General features: G+C 35.6%; 1 protein-coding gene across 2 annotated transcripts; it reads left to right on the top strand.

The window, feature by feature from the left end:
- LOC109726308 (calmodulin-interacting protein 111) lies at positions 6,646-17,884 on the top strand. Of its 2 annotated transcripts, none has more exons than XM_020255842.1 (11): positions 6,646-6,936; positions 9,383-9,812; positions 9,930-10,088; positions 10,193-11,007; positions 12,743-12,932; positions 13,402-13,609; positions 15,039-15,439; positions 15,969-16,395; positions 16,835-16,915; positions 17,069-17,259; positions 17,429-17,884. In XM_020255842.1, the coding sequence occupies exons 2-11, from the start codon at positions 9,519-9,521 to the stop codon at positions 17,561-17,563; spliced, it is 2,901 nt and encodes a 966-aa protein (XP_020111431.1). In that variant the 5' UTR covers positions 6,646-6,936; positions 9,383-9,518; the 3' UTR covers positions 17,564-17,884. The 2 variants fall into 2 exon arrangements, with proteins under 2 accessions (XP_020111431.1, XP_020111430.1); XM_020255841.1 differs by having other exon boundaries at positions 9,337-9,812; positions 17,429-17,687.

Genomic DNA, 20,728 nt, shown 5'->3' with positions numbered 1-20,728 from the left:
GAATCGATGATCGGAGCCGTTGAAGTTGATCTAGAGTATTTGAAATATCTAGAAACTAAATTTCATAAATTTTAAAAATTATTTACATGGTGATCAAAGTGTCGTAAAATCGACAATTTTTGACGGCCTATATGAGCCGTTTATTTGTTTAACGGTGTAGAGTAATCCAAATTGCTTGAATTTTTGATAAAAATTTTTTTATACTATTTAAATAATGTATGATAACTCTGATTATGAATTGAGAAAATTTAACCTCTATATATATATGGAGTCCATCTACTATCCTATTAATAGGATTGAAGATATTGTCCTCTCAAGTTGTTTTGAATGATCGGAACGTCAAATTGATAATCGGCACTGTTGAAATTGATTTACACAATTAGAAATGTTTAGAAACCAAATTTTATAATATTTAAAAATCATTATCAAGTTCATCTTAAGAATTGAAAAATGAACGGTTATAAATGAATAACCTTCTTAAAATAGAGGTTAGACTTTCTCAATTCATAATCAGAGTTATCAAACATTATCTAAATAGTATAAAGAATATTCTATTAAAAACTCAAACAATTTTGATTGCTCTACACCGTTAAACAAGCAAACGGCTCATATAGGCCGTCAAAAATTGTCGATTTTACGACACTTTGATCACCATATAAATAATTTTTAAAATTTATGAAATTTAGTTTCTAGATATTTTAAATACTCTACATCAACTTCAACGGCGCCGATCATCGATTCGAAATCTCTATCATCAAGAACAATTTGAGAGTATAAATGCTACTATCCTCTTAAGAGGATAGTAGCCCTAGCCGATATATATATAGTTCTATATGAGTTCGGCTATGTACTATCGGTAGCACGGATGGTACCATGCTATCAAGTTGTTTTTTATTATACAGCTTCCAAATCGACAATCGGCTCCATTAGACTTGATCTACACTATTTTAAGTATTTGGAAACTAAATTTCGTAATTTTTTAATATAATTTATCTATGAAACGAGTAGTTTAAAAATAAACTGCCGAAAATAAAAATCTCATAAAAAATAAAGATAAAATATTTGAATTTAAAATCAGAGGTAGATTATATTTTATTATAAATTGTAAAAAAAATTCTATAAAAATTTTATCAGATTTGAATTATTTTACATCATTAAATTTACAAACGCATCACATTGGCCCTTAAATTTGTTAATTTTGAGACTTTTGGATCACTAGCCAAATAATATCGAATAATTATAAAGTTTATTTTTTAAATATTTTTAATAGTGTAGATTAAGTCTAACAGAGCCAATTGTCAATTTGAAAGTCACATCATCAAAAATAATTTGATAGTACGGAGGCCTCTATCCTGTCGATAGTATACCAGCCTATTTCTTTCTTTATATAGCTATATAATATATAATATAATATATATAGTAATATATTATATATATTCGGAGATAAATCTTATATGCGTCACTTATATCCATGAAAAAAGGATAAGTACTCTTTGCTGGCAACGATGATACAACATTCTATAACCTGCACATTATATATTAATTATTTAAAAAAATAATATATACTGCTAATTATACTGTATAAATAAATATAATTTAAAATATTTAAATATTTAATTATATAATATTAAATTTATTTTTAATATAATTTGAGCTGTAATATTGCATCTAAAATTTTTATAATAATTTGATAAGGCTAATATTGGTTAATGGATTGATTGGGGGAGTGCGGCTCATGAGAAAAACCATTTATTGATATATCTAACATACGCGATTTTTATATTGTAATTAGTGTTAATGCGAGCTAGCCTTTCTTTGCGTAATAATTGTACCAATTTTTTATATGTAGTATATTATGGAACTTGGCCTTAGCTAAGGGGGAAACCGAGCCGAGCTCCGAGCGAGTTACCTCGGCTCAAATTCGGCATATGAAATTAATTTCGAACCTAAATTTAAGCTCAAGTTTGATGAAATTAATATCGACCGAGCTTGATCTGGAGCCTGATATTTCGCGCTCGAGCGACCGAGCCCTAAAGTAAGCTGCTGAAATCTTCTCAACATCATACGATCAATTACTTTAATCTTTATATAATATTATCTATAATTTTGATAACAAAAATATGATCTAATATGTTAGAAAGTAAAAATAATTATATAAAATACTAGTATATAATAATAGAAAAAAAAATTATGAGTTGAATATCTAATCTTTTTCAGTCTCAACATATTTTTCTTCTGGGCCTCCCAATCTCTATATTATCATTTATTTAGCAGTCAAAAATAAATAAATATATAGATAAATATAGATAAAATCCAATCATATATAACTAAAATTAAAATTTATATGAATACATATTTACTTTAAAAATATTCCTGTATATTTTTCACAGTATACAATAATATAAAAATAGGCAACCGGCCAGGCATATCTAGCTACTTGTTAACATTGGAGGTCTTTCCGGTTGGCCACATAGTGTAAATACAGAAAAAGTAAAAGAAATATATTGAAAATTAACGGCTATTGAAAGAAGAAGAAGGAAAAAATTATATAATTTAGTAAAATTTTGAGCTCATTTTATTGCAAATACCAGCAGCCGCTCGGTATAAATTATCATATAAATGCAAACATTTATCATTTTTATAATTCTTTCACAGAATTTAATATTAAATTTGTGAAATAAAAAAGAAAGAAAAAATGGTAATAAATTCCAGTAAAATTTCTCAGTGTCTATAATTGAGCCAGCTGTATGTTTGTTCTTAATTTGTGCTGTTTAATGCCTCTGTTGTATTGAGAATATGAGACACAGAGATAAGTACTAATTAATCATATTTCACTAATATATCAATAATCATTAATCATATTTTATTTTTAAAAAAATCAAAAATGATTTTTATTATTCATAATCTAATGTATTCTAAATCTAATAAAAAAATTTTAGAATGCAACCAGTACTATTATGTGAGCTTATATTTTGACCAATCAAATGATATACTTTTGAATTAATCCATCACATTATATTAATAAAAATATTTTTATTGGCGCATTTTTTCTAAAAGGAGAGGTATGATTAGCCTTGTTATTACTGATCTTTGCAACATAGACACCATGAAACTTTCTACTAATTTAAGAGAAGAAACATTTTATTATTGAAACACCACGTCACGTTAAGTAATGATATCCGTGGCATATTAAATTTTTTCATGAATAGGCGCGTCTGCGCAGTCTTAATGGATACAGCGATGGCAAAAAAAAGTTAATGCTCAGAACCCTCACGCCCATTCATTATTTATATATTCAAAAAAATTCATGATACAAAATATAAACGATATATAACTATCTTCCAAATCATATTATATAAAAACAGTTAAAAAAAATTTATAAGCGTAATTAATATAAATCGATCTATACCATTCATTTCATATCTCCTGAATTTTACAATAAATTTTGTAAGCTTTCGCCCTAGATTAAGGATGTGCGGTAGATGATGTTGACTATATATAATTATATATATATATATATATATAATATATAGATATCTATATATATATAATATATATCAGTCTAATTTTCTGTACTATTTATAGTACCGGAGCTCCGGTACTATAGTCTCATTTTCGATTTTAGGGTGTTCAAATCAACGATCCACACCGTTAAAACTGATATAGGGTATTTAAAGTTTTGAGAAATGAAATTTTATATTTTTTCAATATAGTTTACTTTATGATCAAACTACTTCAAAATTGTCAATTTTATTCAAGAAATGAAGAATCAGAGAGAAAAAAAGAAAATGATGAAATTACACCGTTTCAGAAAAACGTTACACTGTTTCAGATGAAACTTACACTCCTTGAGTGAAGGGGAGAGGGGGGTGTGTGTGAAAGAACCATCGACTACAGTAGTTAGAGCGACAAATAATGGAGTAGTACTGTGACAACGATCTTCTCGTCATAGCTCAATCCAACTTATGGTGTCTTCCCCAAATCCGTATCGCTCAAGTTGTCCCCAACCCCATGAATGCCTATGAAAGCGCTAAGTAGGATTATGACTAATCTATTCTTTATATTATAAATAAATAAGTTTGATGGCTTAGTCTCACCTCACTTATTTATTTATCGGTGAGTAGTGTGTAATTACAATTACACTTTTCACTATCCTTCTCTTTATTAATTATAAAAAAAATTATATTTGAATTAAATTTTTAACTAATATTAATTTTGACCAATTTGCATAAAAAATTTAATAATTTTGAGCTTTTGCAAAAGTAAACCGTATTTTTGGATTTTGCAGATTCGGATCGGATTTTTAGGAAACTGACCAAAAAATCCTTATTACTTTTTCTCCCTGCTTTTTTTTTTCTCTTGTTTTTTTTTTTTTTTTTTCTTCTAANCTAGATCCTCCTCCTCTTCTTCTCCTTCTTCTTCTTCTCCTTCTTCTCTCTCTAACAAAGGTGTGGAGAGGGTGTGAGGAGAGAAATGAGGAGAAGGGAGAGTGGAGTGGCCATATAGGCCATCTAGAGTAACAAAATCCAGAAAAACCCCTCAACTTTGCATCCTGTGCAAAGCCCGGTCTGGGCAAATTTCGGGCTGAGGGACCGGTCTCCTCGTCATGGGACCGGTCTCTCGGCCTGCCCCCAGAAAATCCACGTTCGGGAACCGGTCTCTCCCCGCATGGGACCGGTCTCTCCCCGCTCGGACGCGCTCGGGGACCGGTCTCGCCCGCCAGGGACCGGTTGCCTCAGGGCTGCTGCAACACTGCTCACTGGGGGACCGGTCTCTCCTATCAGGGACCAGTCCCCGAGAGTAAAAACTCTCAGGACTTGTCCAGAACTCAGGTTTTCGAACTTATTAGGTCGGAAAACATTCTACGACCCTCCACCAAGTGTGGAAAAGCTCGAAACACATCCAATCACTCGAACCTCGCAATTTGCAAAGGTCCAGTGTGTTACAATTTGGTTTCCACGTGACCAATTGCAAGCTAGCTTTCCAATCCTACAAAGTTGCATTTCCGAGCTTAGATTTCACATAACCTGATTCTACAAAATTTGTATAGAAACATACATAGCCATCTAAGCTTTAACTCAAGCAATTTAGAGAACTTATCTCAATCTATGTTAAATAATAGACAAACCTTTTTAGAATCAACCATCTCTTTTTCCAAGTTAATCATCATAACACTAAACAGGAATTAACTCCACTTGTCTCGGTTACACCTTTCACTAATGTGTATACCATACATATAACATAAGGCTTAGGTTCATAGCAGCTACACAAACTAACAACCAAGAATTCTCAGCTCTAATTCTTTTCTAAATTGAATACCATAACACTAAGCAGGGAAGAGATCAACCTATCGCTATTTGCATTTTTACCTATGCATAATTAATTACATGTAACTTACTTTCATACCAACGCATGTTCTATAGATTCTCCATGGTATTTAGAATTTCAGCACTTATGAAATCCTTTGTTCAACTCTTTTCTCGATTGAATTCAATAACCCTTTTCAAAGAAACATAATCAGGTTGCCTACTTCACATTTATACACATAGTATACATGTTATCTTAGCATAACTTCTAAATTTCTTACATACTAATATAGTTTCCAACTTCTTAGAACCTGGTTTCATCTTAGCCTCCCAATAACTCCCATGTATATTATCCATGATGCAGTTTCTAAGCTTCTACAAGCTGAAATTCTGTCTTTACAATTAGGTCCCTGCAGTTTACTGCATTTGATAGCAGCAGCAGCAACAATAACCATAGCAGTAGCACCTGCAATTAGCAGTAGCAGCAACATTCAGCAATAGTAGCGGCAGTTGCAGCTATTGCACTTAAACCCCCAAAAAACAGGAATTTTGCTTTACAAAACGGTCCCTGCAACCTTACAAAATAGTCCCCTGCTGCATTTAGTGAAAAATCTGCACTAGCACACTTACTTCCAAGGTAATTTTTCACTTCTACTTTGCCTCAAACACTTCCGAACACTCTCAAAACATGCTAATAAACCTCCACAAGCTGCTAATTTAGTTCGGGAATAAACCAATTTCATTTTTTTGCTTTATCTTGTTCAATTTGATCAATATTAGCAACATAATCAAAAATCCGACATATCACAACATAGCTTCTACTAGGTTCTCTCATGGCAAATACCACTTATAACAATGAAGAATACCAAAGCTTAACCTCTTTAGAGTAATTAGAACAATCCTTATCACATCAACAATATTGTTCTTCTCTAACAATTAATTCACATGTGTATATATATATATATACATATAATTCTCTTTCACCAAGTTTTCATGGTAGTAAGTGTTCTAGCAACCTAGAACTCCGTAGCATAGTTAGTTAATTCGCGAATTATTTACGAATTATTCACGAATTTTTGAAATACCGAATAAAACTCCTGTTTTCGTATTTTTCCCAAAAATTCGGAAAAATTCTCCTTTTTTTGGGTAAAAAGAATTATTTGCAAATTAAACGGGATTCGCGAATAATTCGGCCCAAAAAATCGGCCCAGAATCCGGTTTGCCTCGCCCAAAACCCGCTCTGCCTCACGGCCCTCACGGCCTCACCCTGTCGCCCAAAAGGCCCAAAAAAAAAAAAAAAAAAAAAAAAAAAAAAAAAACCTTTTTGAAAAGAATCGCTCCCCTCCCACGAGTCCCCAAAAAAGGGTTTACCCTAACTTCTCACACCGACCCCTGCGGCGGTGCGGCCCTGCCACCGACCCCTGCGGCGGTCGCCCTCTTCCCTTCCGGCCGGTCGCCGAACGCCATCGCGGAAGCCCTCCTCTTCAGAAATCGAAGATCGAAGATCGGGTTCTTCACTCTTCAGAAATCGAAACCCTCCTCGTCGCCTCTTCCTCTTCCGCTTCCGCTTCCGCTTCCGCTTCCGCTATCCAACGGTAGATCAGTAATCGACTGGTTCTTTACAAACCAGGTACGATTTGAGTTTTCGGTGGTTCTTCAAAGCAAAAGTTGCAAGCTTTTAGTCCATCTGATGGATACTTTTTTATACACAAATGGCTGAGTGCTTAATTGAATGTGTCCATTCTCTGTTATGCACAAAGAAGACCCAAACATAGTGCTAAATAATAATCTTAATTAACTTAGGGACCAGGAACTCTTGTATTATACCTAGTCAATTTCATGATCTTGTCGTCACTTGCAAAAGGAAAATTTTGTTGTGGTCTTTCATGGACAATTGACTCAGTGGGGTTTCTACTTAATTTTTGAAACATAACTTTTTAGTATTAGAAATGCAGCATTTTTTCACTATATAATGAGAAGATCTGGAGAATAAGATTTTGAAGATGTTTAACTTTAGAATCCTTCTCTTTCTCTAAACTCCGGATTTCTATATTAGTCCTAGTTAAATTGTTGTTAATTGTTGTTACATTCATTAATTTGCTTATTGTTGTATGAAGAGTGAAGATGTCTAGCTTTTATGTATGCTTATATAATAGTGAACTTTATGTATCTTTTATTTATTTACTGTTTAGACTTTAGAATTTAGATATGCTAGCATGCAGTTATGCACTATGCAAAGTGCCAATTTCATCTTGTATTTAGTTTCTAACTAGGCTTGTATGTGAACCATTTATATTTTACATTTAAATATGGACTATCTTGATCTCTATTTGCTTAATTATTTCTTTATTTTGAGGCATAATATAGTTTACTATTTTTTTTTACTTAGTTTAATTTTGTAGCTCTTTATTCTTATATTCTTAAAAAATATGAATATTTATGCTAATAGCGTAAATCTTGAGAGAAAAAAAAAAACTTAATTTAGTAGCCGAATTTTTGATCCCGAATTTTTAATTGGTGAACGTATAATATCCGTATAAATCACGTATCCGAATAATTGACAAATCCGTTTTTTAGCCTTTTTTTCAACGAATTTAAAAATTAGAAGACGAATTTTATTTGAATTATACCCGTACCGAATTTTTGCCGAATCCGAATTAACCAACTATGCTCCACAGCTGAACCCTCTAGAGAGTAAATATCACAATTCTACTCAAGGATTAGCAAACCTATATCAGGTTTATTGCCCCCTATACTTTCACACAACATCTTCTTGTTCTAGGTTTAGTTTCCATGGCAACTAGCAATACTAACAACCAAACTCTATAGTTTAGACCTTTCTAGAGTAAACAACATAAACCTCAGCCAAAACCATAACCAATATTACCTCAGGTTGCTTCCAACCAGATTGTTCTCAGCTCAAAGCCTTCCTTTCAGCTTATAACAGCATCTCCATCAATCTACTCCGCCAATCCTCTTCACAACCAGCCACTCTAGGTTTCTAGAGAGAGAAACAACAAAAGGGATTAGAATGAAGGCCGAAGAGAAGAGCCCCCCCTTGCACGCAGCAGCATGGAGAGGGTTGGGTTTTAGAGAAAAGCTCAAACAACTTCAAATAAACCCCTCCCAAAGCTGAAATTAAGCTTCACAAATAGGTCCCTGTGGTTTCTTTGCATTTGACAGCAGCTGGTCCTTCTCTTCTTTTCCTTTTCTCTTCCTTTCCCCCTCTCTCTCATGCGTACAAAAGGATGAAGAGGATAAGAATGGAGGTCCCTGCATACGCACCATGGCTGGGGTTGAAAATAAGGTTGAAAACAATTGCACATAACCCCCTCACAATAGCCTTAATTACCCCTTTTTCAAATCTATTCCCAATTTAGAATCTGAAACCTATCGCCGGGGCCTCCGTTTACGCTCAAATTTGGCAGTCAGGCTCGATTTAACCTATTAAGAAGAAATATATCTTAACTTTTCAGTTTGGACCATGTTTGGTCACCGAAAACTCTACCGAACTGTAATCTCTAGCAGATAGCAGTCAGATTTTATTTTCTAACTTCCGGGTGTCAGAATGACTTGAAACTTTAAATCTAGCCTCATAAAAATAATTCTGACATATTCTCCAGTTTTCATAATTTTCTGACATTATGCATTTTCTGCTAAAATATCAACTCCGTTTCTCACAGAAAATTCTAAATCTTTTGTTTTCGTTCCGATTTCAGCACGAGTCGTTTCCGACTTATATTTTACTTCTCTAAATCCAATAAAAATAGTTTTTTACACTATTTTTATTTACATCTATTTTTATATTAAAAATTCGGTATATTACAGTTTGTTTCACTAAAGTGAAGGTGGCTGAAGATATTTTCGACTGTAATGCTCACTTTCATTATTTCATTTGCCATAAATAAAATCCACTCATAACTCTGCTTTTGTGGGGTGTCGGAGTTGACTTCGGCGTTGATGAAGTCAATTATGGCAGAGAGAGAAAAAAAATTAATTTTGTAATATTTTTCAATCTATCTATACTTAGTTTAACTGAATCTGGGCAAAACTTTGGATACTAAACCAAAACCTAGACGAATCTTCCGGACCAGCTTGACTGAGAGAGCACTGAGCCACCGGGTTCTGAAGCCTTAAACCCCGAGGCCGAGAGCAATAAACCCCGAGGCCGAAAGCAATAACGAGAGGGAGGAAGGCGGCTCTTCGTCGAAGATGCCCTCGAAAGGCAAGAAGCCGGCCAGAACTTCTGCAGCCGGCGAAGCTGCCGCTTCCCCAATCTCTCGATCTTCTTCCCAACAGCAGGAGAACGGCGACGTCGTGGAATCCCTCCGCCGCCGAGTCCACTCCGCTGCCGCCGCCGAGTACCCTGCCCTCATCGCCGAGGCCTCTTTCCTCGGCACGATCTCCGAAGTCGAGCCTTCCAATTCCAAAAGCAGCCACGCTAGGGTTTGGCTCTCCGAGGCTGCCGCGCTCTCCTCCGCCCTCCGCCCCGGCTCCCTCGTCGCGGTACCCTCCCTCCCCCTCTCTCTCTCTCTCTAATCTTGTGTCTCGTTCGACATTTACCTTTCCTTCTATAATTCTTTTCTTTTCTCTAAATATTATGGTAGCGGTGGTTGTTGGCAGGTTTCACTTGTTTCCTCAGTCAATAATCCGTCAGACGGCCTTCCGCTCGAGAGCTTAGTAGAGAATTGTGGTAGACAGCTTGGTCTCGACTTCAGGACTGGTGGCAAGAACGAACCAGGGAGGTACTTCGCAATAGCCATGGTTTTCACCTCGCGTAAGGTGTGATTTTTTTCGTTTTTCTTGTTATTCCCTGCTTTTGTGATTCTTTTAGTTCACCGGCACATCAACAACTCGCACATGTTATGCAAGACTTGCTTTATTAGGTTTTCAAGAACGGCGTGAGGCTGTCATGGGGCCTTTCCTGCGCGATGGGATTTCCTTCGTTGGGCAGGCTGGTATTCATCTGTCCTCTGGCTCTGTCTCAGCCTACGGACAAGCTCGATAGCAGTACAAATTTATTGACAGTGCATGCGTGCAACGATCTTTACCTTAATCTGATTCCGATAAAATTTCGCTCTTCTATTATTGCTTCATCAGATCCCGCCTCCACACCAGTTGGAAAAGGAAATGCTATAGCCTCACTGAAGACTCCTTCACAATCATCACACTCGAGCGGGCCCAATGATTTTGTACAGAATGCAGATCCTTCGCGTTTCTTGGATGTCTCTGCTGCAAAGTTGGTACTTGCAGATGAGAAGGTTAAGGAGCTTTTGCAGATTTATGCTTCTCGGTGGCTCCATGGTCGGCATTTTCTGCAGGGAAATATAGTAGTCATCACAGTTCTTGGGCAGCATTGTGTTTTCCTGGTAGAAGGTGTGGAATTTGCACTGGCTGAACAGGGTTCGACATCAGCTAAAGATAGTTCTTGTTATCAGGAGATTAAGATCTCCAGTAATTTGGGTCAAGGGCTTGATATTTTCGTGGTTGACGCTAGGACAAAAGTGCATTTCTCTGGTTCTAGCTTCTTGGATGGGGGGGAATCAACCAAAATTAGCTTGCCGCTGGGCCATGTTTCATATTACCATATTATTGATGAGCAAGCTGGCGATGTTCCAAGATTGGGTGGCTTATCTAAAGAATTTGTGGCATTGAAAGAAATCATTTCTTCGTCAGTGAATAGTGATAATGCTTTACGAAGGTTTTGGTTCTCAACATGAGTATGATGTAACTCATATTTGTTTTGTTGTTGCTATTCTTTTATTGCTTATTTTCTTTTTTGATTTCCATGATACTTACAGTTGTTCTTTATTAAAATTGACCTAGATTTCATTCATGCATGAAGACTTCGCAGAATATTATCATACTAAAGGTTGATATCTGTAGATTTAGATGTCCGGAGTCGCAGGGGGGGTGGTGGGATGGGGGGCTCGTATTTGTGGTTGCCACCACATATCTAGTAGATTGAATAGTACATCTATGCCTCATCATTTGACTTACAAGCTCCTTCTTTATTCAAATTCAATTTGTACACTTATTGACTAATGATTGTCCAAGGAAAATATGATTAGAAGACTTATATTTGAGGCAATGAGATCTGTCTCCTCTTTTGTTTTCTTTGGATTTGAGCTGGCTTTAGTTGCTTTTTAATCTGTTATCATTGGTCTGTCTATTTGAGTGCGTGCCATTCTAGTGCTCTTTGCTTATGCCAAATTTATTATGTATCATACCTCTATCGTACTTGTTACATTCTGCTTTTCTTATTTTGCTTTCATTAATATGCATCACTACTTTCTAGGGGTTTCTTTTTCTTTCTTATTTTTAATTAGCAAGCCATCATGCAATCTCTTTTTCGATGACATATTTTTTGAAGAATAATGATCGTCACGTGCGTGAAATTTGTAGCAGAGAAAAACACAGTTTATATTGACTATGGCTTTTCTGATATATCGCTAGAGTTTCTTTTCTTGCCTATGGCCTTTATTTTAAGCTTCTTTATGTGCTTTTCTGACTCACTACTTTGAAGTTGTGGATGCAAGTAGTTGTCAATTGTAGTTTATCCTCTCTTGTAAATTTTCTCTTTAGTCTCGTGGGTGTTACGGTATCATCATTGATTACATAATCATTTCGTGCTTGTGTAAATTGGAGATCAACTGGGTACACAGTGCTTAATGTGCTGGATTCTTCTAGTCATTACTTGTCCAGTTTTATCTTCAAACCATCTCTAACACCAGATGTCACTTCTAACTTAGAAAACGGACTTCTTTCGGATCCTTTCACACTTTCCTAGGACTTCGTCTAAACTATGTTTTGGCAAATTCTTATGTGGCATGGTTAATCATTGTGAAGATTTTAGCTTGTACAACAATCTATATATTCTCTATTATAGAAAATCATGCCAAATTTTCACCTAATTTTTATAGAGTCCAACAAATAATCTGGTCATTCTTATCCAGAGTCAGGGACTATTTTGTTGGGAGAATGGAACCTTCATCCTATCAAGTTATTTTTGATGATGGGGTATGCAATTTGATGATCGAAGCCGTTAAATTTGATCAGGAGTATTGAAGTAGGTAGGAACCAAATATCATGAGTTTTGACAATCATTGTCTAGTGCACTAAAGCAGCCATAAAATGGATGGTAAAAATGATTTAGCCTTATGAAAGTAGAGGTTAAGTTTCCTTAATTCAAGATCAGGCTTGTTGATTGTAGATGATGACAAGAATTTTCATACAAAAATTAAACTGACTTGGATTGCTTTATAATGTCAAACTAGCAAAAACCTCACTTTGGTTAGTAAACGTGATTAATGTTGGGACCTTTACGAGGTTAATGATTTAAAAAATCACATCCCTTTATTTTATTAATTTTAGAAAATTGTTTATTTGTTCCTGTTCATTGTTTGAGTTTTGTCATTATTATTTACATGCGGCAGGTTCAAAGGAGTGCTTCTTCACGGCCCGCCTGGCACAGGAAAGACATCTCTTGCTATTTCTTGTGCCCATGAGGCTGGAGCCAAACTTTTCTCCATCAATGGATCTGAGATCATGACTCAGTACTATGGAGAAAGTGAGAAGGCGTTGTGCGATGTTTTTTATTCAGCTAGGCTGGCTGCCCCTGCAGTGGTTAGACTCTTCACTTCAGTTTTCACTTTTTTTCTCTTCTTCTTCTACAGTGTCTAAGTAATATGCCATATAAATTTTTTTCTATCAGCTTACCATTATCTCTTTAGTTTTACCTATCATCTATGTTTTGTTCCTTGCATAGTAAATTGAGTAATCCTTTAAAGCTTAATTTTTACTTAGATTGTATAATTTGTTGCACTTTCTATATGTATATGTTATTCACAAATTCTTCAGATTCTGTCGTAATGACATTGATTTTGGCGGTGGTTCTTGCACATTATTTATGTTTGGATCACCACCTCTACATCTCGAACTACTTTGGCGATCCTTCTTTTTTTTTTTTTATGAATTTGTAAAATTGTTTCATGATGGATATGTTGATTTTCTCTTTGGAAGTTTCACAATCAGTGATAGAAACAGGTTTTTGCTCTCTTGTGCATGCAACGTTGATAGCTTTGTTTTCCTTAAGGTGTTTATAGATGAGTTTGATGCAATTGCTCTATCACGGGAAGATGGGGGAGAGGACTTGTCATCTAGAATGGTCGTAACTCTATCACAGTTGATGGATGAGATAAAAAGAATTGATCACTTGCTTGTGATTGCTGCTACGAATCGCCCTGATAGTATTGATCCTGCTTTGAGACGCCCTGGAAGATTAGATCAAGAAATTGAAATAGGTAGTCATGCAACTTCTTTATTTTCATATTTTTTTAAAAAATTGTTTATATCTTGTAATTCACTTTATTTAACTTGTAATTCACTTTATTTAAGCTTGTTATGGGAACATTGAAAATGGTTCAACACAAGGATTTAAGTGTCGTGGCACGGGGTCGTGCCGGAAACTTGCTGGCACGGTACGGCACGGTGCGTGTCGGGTCGTGCCGATGCGTGTTGGTCACAAAAAATGTATGTGTGCCGACATGTAATGGCATGAAATTTTTATTTTCGTTAGCAACAAAATATGTCAATAATTTATTATGTACTTTTATCAAATCTTTTGAACTTTTATAAGCAAATTACTTACTGATTTAAAGAATAGAGGGTTTTGAGTTGTGTCATTGGCACGGAGGTTGTATCGTGCCGATATCTTGCTGGCACGATACGGCACGGTGGATACAGTACGTGCTGATAGGCACTTAAATCTTTGGTTCAACAAACAAATAATGAGAAAAATGATGCTCAAGTAGTAGTTTGATAAAAAGCGCAGTTTTCCTTTTTGAGCTGAACTTTTTGATTTTGGATTAGATGTGTAAATTTTGGGAGCTAGAAGATTTTTAATGCTGATAATTTAACGGAACAAAATTCTCCTTGGAAGTTGCATAATTTCCAGTGCATTTATATTTACTAGAAATTTCTTGTTTGTGTATGTCATGGAGTATCTTACAAGACCTTAGCAGATTGGCACTTTTAGCAGATAAGTGAAGTTCCACTATGTTTCATTGTTCTCTTATATATGCATTAAAAATGATCTTGTAATCAAGATAGATCCCGGAAGTATGATGTATTTTCTCATATTTCCTATTAAGGCTTGTTTGGTTTTGTTGTAGTGTACTATAGTTTCGATGAAGTGCTGTGTGAGTAGTGCTATTAGGGGAATCACCATATTTGTATTCCCTAACAGCTTCTTTCTATAGAAATAGAAGCTTGAAATTGAGCTTTTGCAGCCTCAGCTTCTGGGGTGGCTTATTCTAGCTTTGGTTTTGATTTCAGCTGTAGTCGTTGTTAGTGGAGCGTTTGGCATATAGAAAAGTTTGGAGCTTCCGCTATGGCGGAAAGCTAAAATGAGCTTTTGAGCCCAACTTTATGGAGAGGAGTTGGGAGGGATTTTGGTGAAAATGTTATTCGTGCTTCTCTGAATAATGCTACTCAAATAGTGCTCTTATTGAACAACACTACTCAAATAGCTCATCTAAAGTGCCATTCTATATGTCGGTATTTCCTCAATAACAATTTAATAATGTTTAGGATTTGTGTGAAGCTTACTAAGAAAGTTAGTTTATAATTTACTATATGTTTTCCATATGGGAGGCGAAGTGACATTCAAGATCTTTTGGTTTAATTTGGCTAATGGATACTAACTCCATTTTTGGCTGGACTGACATGCAGGAGTACCGTCTCCAGAGCAGAGGTTTGAGATACTTTGCACCATCCTGAGTTCAAAGGCTCATTCGCTTAGTAATGCTGAAATCCAGTCTCTGGCTTTAGCTGCACATGGGTTTGTAGGCGCTGATCTGGCTGCACTTTGCAATGAGGCTGCAATGAATGCTCTTCGCCGCTACATCAGGTCAAAACGAGAAAACCATGGAAACTCATTTATGCAACTTGAAAAAGTAGCTGGTAAGCAGCCATCTGGTGTCGAAAAGCAAATAGACTATTTGTCTTTACCACTCTCCAAATGTTCTGTTTCTTGTGGAGCTGATGAAATGAAAGAAGAGACGCAACTTAAAGTTACCATCGGAGATTTCAAGAAGGCGAAGATGAAAGTGAGGCCCAGCTCCATGCGAGAGGTAGCTTCTCGCCCACCTCAATTAATTTTGCCCTGTTCATGTCTAGCTGGTCTTATGGTTCATACTAAATGACCTTTGTATTGGTGTTGGCCATTGACGAACCTCTTTCGCATGTTTCTGTTCACTTTTTTAATCTTTGAACCTCATTTTTTTCATACATGATTCAACCTCTACAAAATTTATAGTAATCATCAAATCTGTGAGCAATGGACATTTATGGTGAGACTTCTGATCTATAAACTAGGCAGGGGCCATCATTAGGCTGTCTCTCTGAACAACCCTTTTTACAAGCCTGCTTTATGGATTTCAAGTTAATATACTAGACATGGTTCACTGCTTTTATTGTACATACTTGAATTTGATAGTTGGGTAGCAGTAACCAGTTTCTTATGGGCACATCACATAGGAATCAGCATTTGTATAACATACACTATGCCCATAAAACCACTAGATGAATACTTTTCATCTGGACAAACCAATATAAACATTCTAATGAATAACTTTTTTTTCTTTTTTTGCACTTCGTCAGGTAAAGTTTGAACTTCCATATGTCTGTTGGGAAGATGTGGGTGGTCAAACCAAAGTCAAGAAGCAGTTGATCGAAGCAGTCCAATGGCCACAAATAAATCCAGAATTATTCGAGTGCTTAGGGATTAGTCCTCCCAGAGGATTACTTATGATTGGCCCTCCGGGTTGCAGTAAGACGTTGATGGCCCGTGCTGTAGCTTCTGAAGCGAAGTTAAATTTTCTTGCAGTGAAGGGCCCTGAACTTTTCAGCAAATGGGTTGGGGATTCAGAGAAAGCAGTAAGATCATTGTTTGCAAAGGCTAGAGCAAATGCTCCAGCAATTATATTCTTTGATGAGATAGATGGACTCGCGGTAACTCGTGGGCGTGAAAATGACAGCATTTCTGTCGCTGACAGGGTTGTTAGTCAGTTGCTAGTGGAAATGGATGGTAAGTGGGTTATTGTTGTATTTAGTATCTATCTGGAACTTGTTATATTTAAGATAAAATGTGGGCAAACACCAGAGTAACTTTGTTTGCACTTATCATTACTTGGCGACCTTTATATGCTGTCTTCTCGGGTATTTAATAAGGTACCCGAAGAAATGAAAAATAAAATACTGTTGCTTTAATAGTTATTCTTTCTTATTGTGTTATTAGTTTTCTGATTATGGAATCTAAATTTCTATCTTGCATTATGTATTGATTTTGTATGGATGCATATATTGGACTTGAACATAATAATTAGCGTGGATGACTCCTTCCCTCCCTTTCTCTTCTTCTCTTGCAAGTGTCACGCACATCACAAACAGCTAAATAGTGAAGTGTCATATTATGATTCGTTGCATGATTGAGCTTGATGATGTTCTCAGCTGATTGACTGCTACAGGTTTGGATCGAAGAGTTGGCATTACAGTTATTGCTGCTACAAACCGTCCCGACAAAATTGATCATGCCCTTCTGAGGCCAGGTTCCATAGTGAAAGACTATTTTCAAGTTTCATGCTGAGAAGCATATTCTTTTTCTTTTCTTTTTTTTTTTATTTTTAGATCTGTAAACTTCAGTTATTCCTAGTAGAGCTGACAACACTAGGTGACTCACATAAATATACTGGTTTGACCAGGCCGCTTTGACCTGCTACTAAATGTCCACCCACCTGATGAAGTAGACCGGGAAGAAATTTTCGGCATCCATATGCGAAGCATGCCCCGCGCTGTTGATGTCGACATAAAAGAACTTGCTAATCTTGCAGAAGGCTATACTGGGGCAGATATAAAGCTTGTTTGCAGGGAGGCTGGCATTGCAGCACTAGAAGTATGTCAGTTTACTTATTCATATTCAGTTTGATTCATTTTTATAGTCTGGAAAATTGTCGAATTTGTGGGAAAAACTGGACGTCATACAATATACTGGGGAGCGCATGCTATTTATAGTTTCTGTTTATTTGATAAATTTTTTGATGGTAGATTATGAATTTCACCAGGAGAGCCTTGATATATCTGAAGCGTCTATGAGGCATTTTAAGATCGCACTCAGTAGGGTACAACCATCAAATGTCCAATTCTATGAAGAGCTTGCTGCACAGTTTGAGAGGTTTGTTGATGATGGATCGATCTGAGGTGTATCTACCTGGGTAACTTACTGTTACTTATTCTTCATCCTTCGAGGCAGCCATTCTTTCTTTTTTCCCCTCTAATATTTAATTATATAATACCTCGTGTGGTATAGTTGCCCTTTTTTGGCTTTTATAAAACAAAGTTTTATATGGTTGGATGTGCCGATAGATGGACTTTCTACTCTATCATCTTTGGGCAGCTTGTAATGCAATCCGGCTAAATGCCGAAAGACAGCCTTTAAAGAAAAATGTAGAAACGTAAAGAAAAAGCTACTACTATGCTTTTTCTGTTTTTTTAATTAATATTTTTGGTCGTCAAACAAATGCCTTGGATACATGGACTTGCAAGAATTCCGTTTTACCACATGCTCTGTTACATACAGGTCTAGGCTTGGAATCTCCTGCCAAAACTACCAACTTTCGGGTGCTTTTGAAGACCAAAAAAATATGATAAATACCTCTCTAGTGCTATAAAATGGTGATGTGTACTTTGCCGCTGATAGTTCCTAACATCATTTCATAGCATGGGAGGATGAAAGTCCAAAGCTCTTTTGGAGTTGTTGAGCTTTTTAAAATATGAAAGTTAAAGTTGGCGTGTTTGGACACCGCAGTCTCAAACTAGTCTAGAATGTATACTGTCTCTTAAAAAAAAAAAAAATCAAAAAATGTGGCAACGGCACCAAACTGACCTTTTGGTTTTTTATTAATCGGTAATAAACTAAATTTTATAATTTTTTGACATTATTTGGCTGGTGATCAAAAGGTTTCAAAATTGATAATTTTAATAGCTGATGTGATGCGTTTGTGAATTTAATTGTATAAAACAATCAAATATGATAAAAATTTTATACAAAATTGTTTTTACTATTTAGAATAGGGGTGGAAACGAGCCGAGCTCGAGCGAGCTTACCTCAGCTCAAGCTTGGCTTGAAATTAATTTCGAACCTAAATTTAGCCTCAAGCTCGGCTTGAAATTAATTCGAGCGAGCTCGAGCGAGCCTAATTTCGAGTCGAGTGAGCTCAAGCCCTAAATGAGCTGCTTGAAATTCTTAACATCGTGCAATCTATAGTTTAATTTTTATAAAATATTATTTAAAATTCGATGCAAAAAATGTCGAATAGCTCAACATACCAAATGAATACATGAAATACGATATTATAATATTAAAAAATTAGGAAAAATAACTCTATGAGCGAGTGGAAAAGAGAGAGAGAGAGCAATTAAAATAGGATTTTGCTGGTTTGATTTTATGGGCCCAATAATCTAAATTTTAATACATATAATTAAAATACATAATATAAATTTATATTATTAAAATATATATTATATATAATTATATATAGAGAGAGTTCGATTACTCTACTCTATTAGTATAAACCCCTTTATACTCATAAGTTTTTTATCGCCAGATCTATACTTTTGACCGTTTCCATCCGTAAATCATACTATTCAACTAACCACCCACTCAATCTTAGGGGACCACTATTATCCTAATTGCACATCCAATGACGAAAAAATTTATAAGTATAAAGGGGTCTATACTCATAAGAATATAGTAGTCCTAGCCTATATATATAGAATTAGGTTACAATATTATTAATAGTATCAACTACTTACTATTAGGTTTTCGGCCCTTAAATGAAGGGATGTGTGGTCAGGATGATAGTAGTCCCCTAGGGTTGAGGAGGTGGGTAATTGAATAGTATGATCTAACGGATGAAAATGACCAAAAGGGTAGATCTAACGGTAGAAAATTCGATAGTACCAAATGCTTGGTATTATCGATAGTATAGTAGTCGAACTTTATATTTATAGATAGATCTAACGGCAGAAAACTCGATATCACAAAATAATTAGTACTATAGATAATATAATAGCCCGACTATATATAGAGAGAGAGTCCGGCTACTATATTATCGATAATACCAAATACTTAGTGCTGTCGAATTTTTTGCTGTTAGATCTATCCGTTTGACCAGTTTCACTCAATAGATCATACTATTCAACTAACCACCCACTCAACTCTAGGAAATCACTATCATCCTAATGGCACATCCCTTCATCCAAGGGCCGAAAACCTAATAGCAAGTGGTTGGTACTATTAATAATATAGTAGACTTTTCCTATATATATGTATACATATATATTTCGAGCTTTTCGAGCCTAATTCGAACGAGCCCGTTAATACTCAAACTTGGCTTGAAATTAATTTCGAGCGTAAATTTAGGCTCAAGCTCGACTTGAAATTAATTCGAGTCGAGCTCGAGCGAGCCGAATAGTAGCCGGACTCATAAGAGTCGATTCGGAAGCTCTATCATCGAAAACAATCTATGAGTACGAGAGCGATCGTACTCATAAGAGTATAGTAGCCGGACTCATACATATATATATATATATAGAGAGAGAGAGAGAGAGAGATTTGAGCTAGAATACTCTCAAAAGCACTAAGGGGTTCGTGCTTTTGAGTTTTTAGCCATTGGATGGAGAGATGTAGGGTTGAGATGATAGTGGTAGGTGGTGGTAGGTGGAATAGTATTTGATCCAAAGGTTATTAGTAATCAAGAAGTAGATCCAAGGGCTAGAAACTCAAAAGCACAAAGGAATTGGTACTTTTGAAAGTATTCTAGCTCAATTATATATATATATATAGAGTAGGGCTACTATACTCTTATGAGTATAGAGCCCTTCGTATTCATAAGTTGTTTTCGATGTTTGGGCTTCCGAATCGACGATCCACACCGTTAAATATGATATAGAGTATTTGAAACTTCTAAAAAATAAATTTCGTAATTTTTAGAAATCATTATAAAGTTCATCAAGCGGGTATAAAATGAATGGTCAAAATCGAACAACGTCCTAAAAATAGATGATCGGATCCTTCAATTTAAGATCGGGGTTATTGATCTTTATCTAGGTAGTGAATAGAATTTTCTATCAAAAATTCAAGCTATTCCGATTCTTTTAAACCGTCAAACTAGTAAGTATCACATACCGGCCGTTAAAATTGTCAATTTTGTGAACTTTTGATTGTAAGGTAAATGATGTTGAAAAATTATAAAATTTGATTTCTACATGTTTTAAATGCTCTAGATAACGTTTAACGGTGTGGATCGTCGATTCGGAAGCTCTATCATCGAAACCAACTTATGAGTACGAGGGCGATCGTA

The sequence above is a fragment of the Ananas comosus genome, linkage group 21 (assembly GCF_001540865.1).
Source record: "Ananas comosus cultivar F153 linkage group 21, ASM154086v1, whole genome shotgun sequence".
Classification (NCBI taxonomy): domain Eukaryota; kingdom Viridiplantae; phylum Streptophyta; class Magnoliopsida; order Poales; family Bromeliaceae; genus Ananas; species Ananas comosus.
This window is presented reverse-complemented; position numbering and strand designations above follow the sequence as displayed.

Excerpts from the sequence above, each read along its gene's own strand:
- LOC109726308 (XM_020255842.1), top strand. The coding sequence starts at position 9,519 with ATGCCCTCGAAAGGCAAGAAGCCGGCCAGAACTTCTGCAGCCGGCGAA. Across the intron at positions 15,440-15,968 it reads GGCCCAGCTCCATGCGAGAG|GTAAAGTTTGAACTTCCATA; the intron begins GTAGCTTCTCGC and ends GCACTTCGTCAG. Across the intron at positions 17,260-17,428 it reads CTGGCATTGCAGCACTAGAA|GAGAGCCTTGATATATCTGA; the intron begins GTATGTCAGTTT and ends GAATTTCACCAG.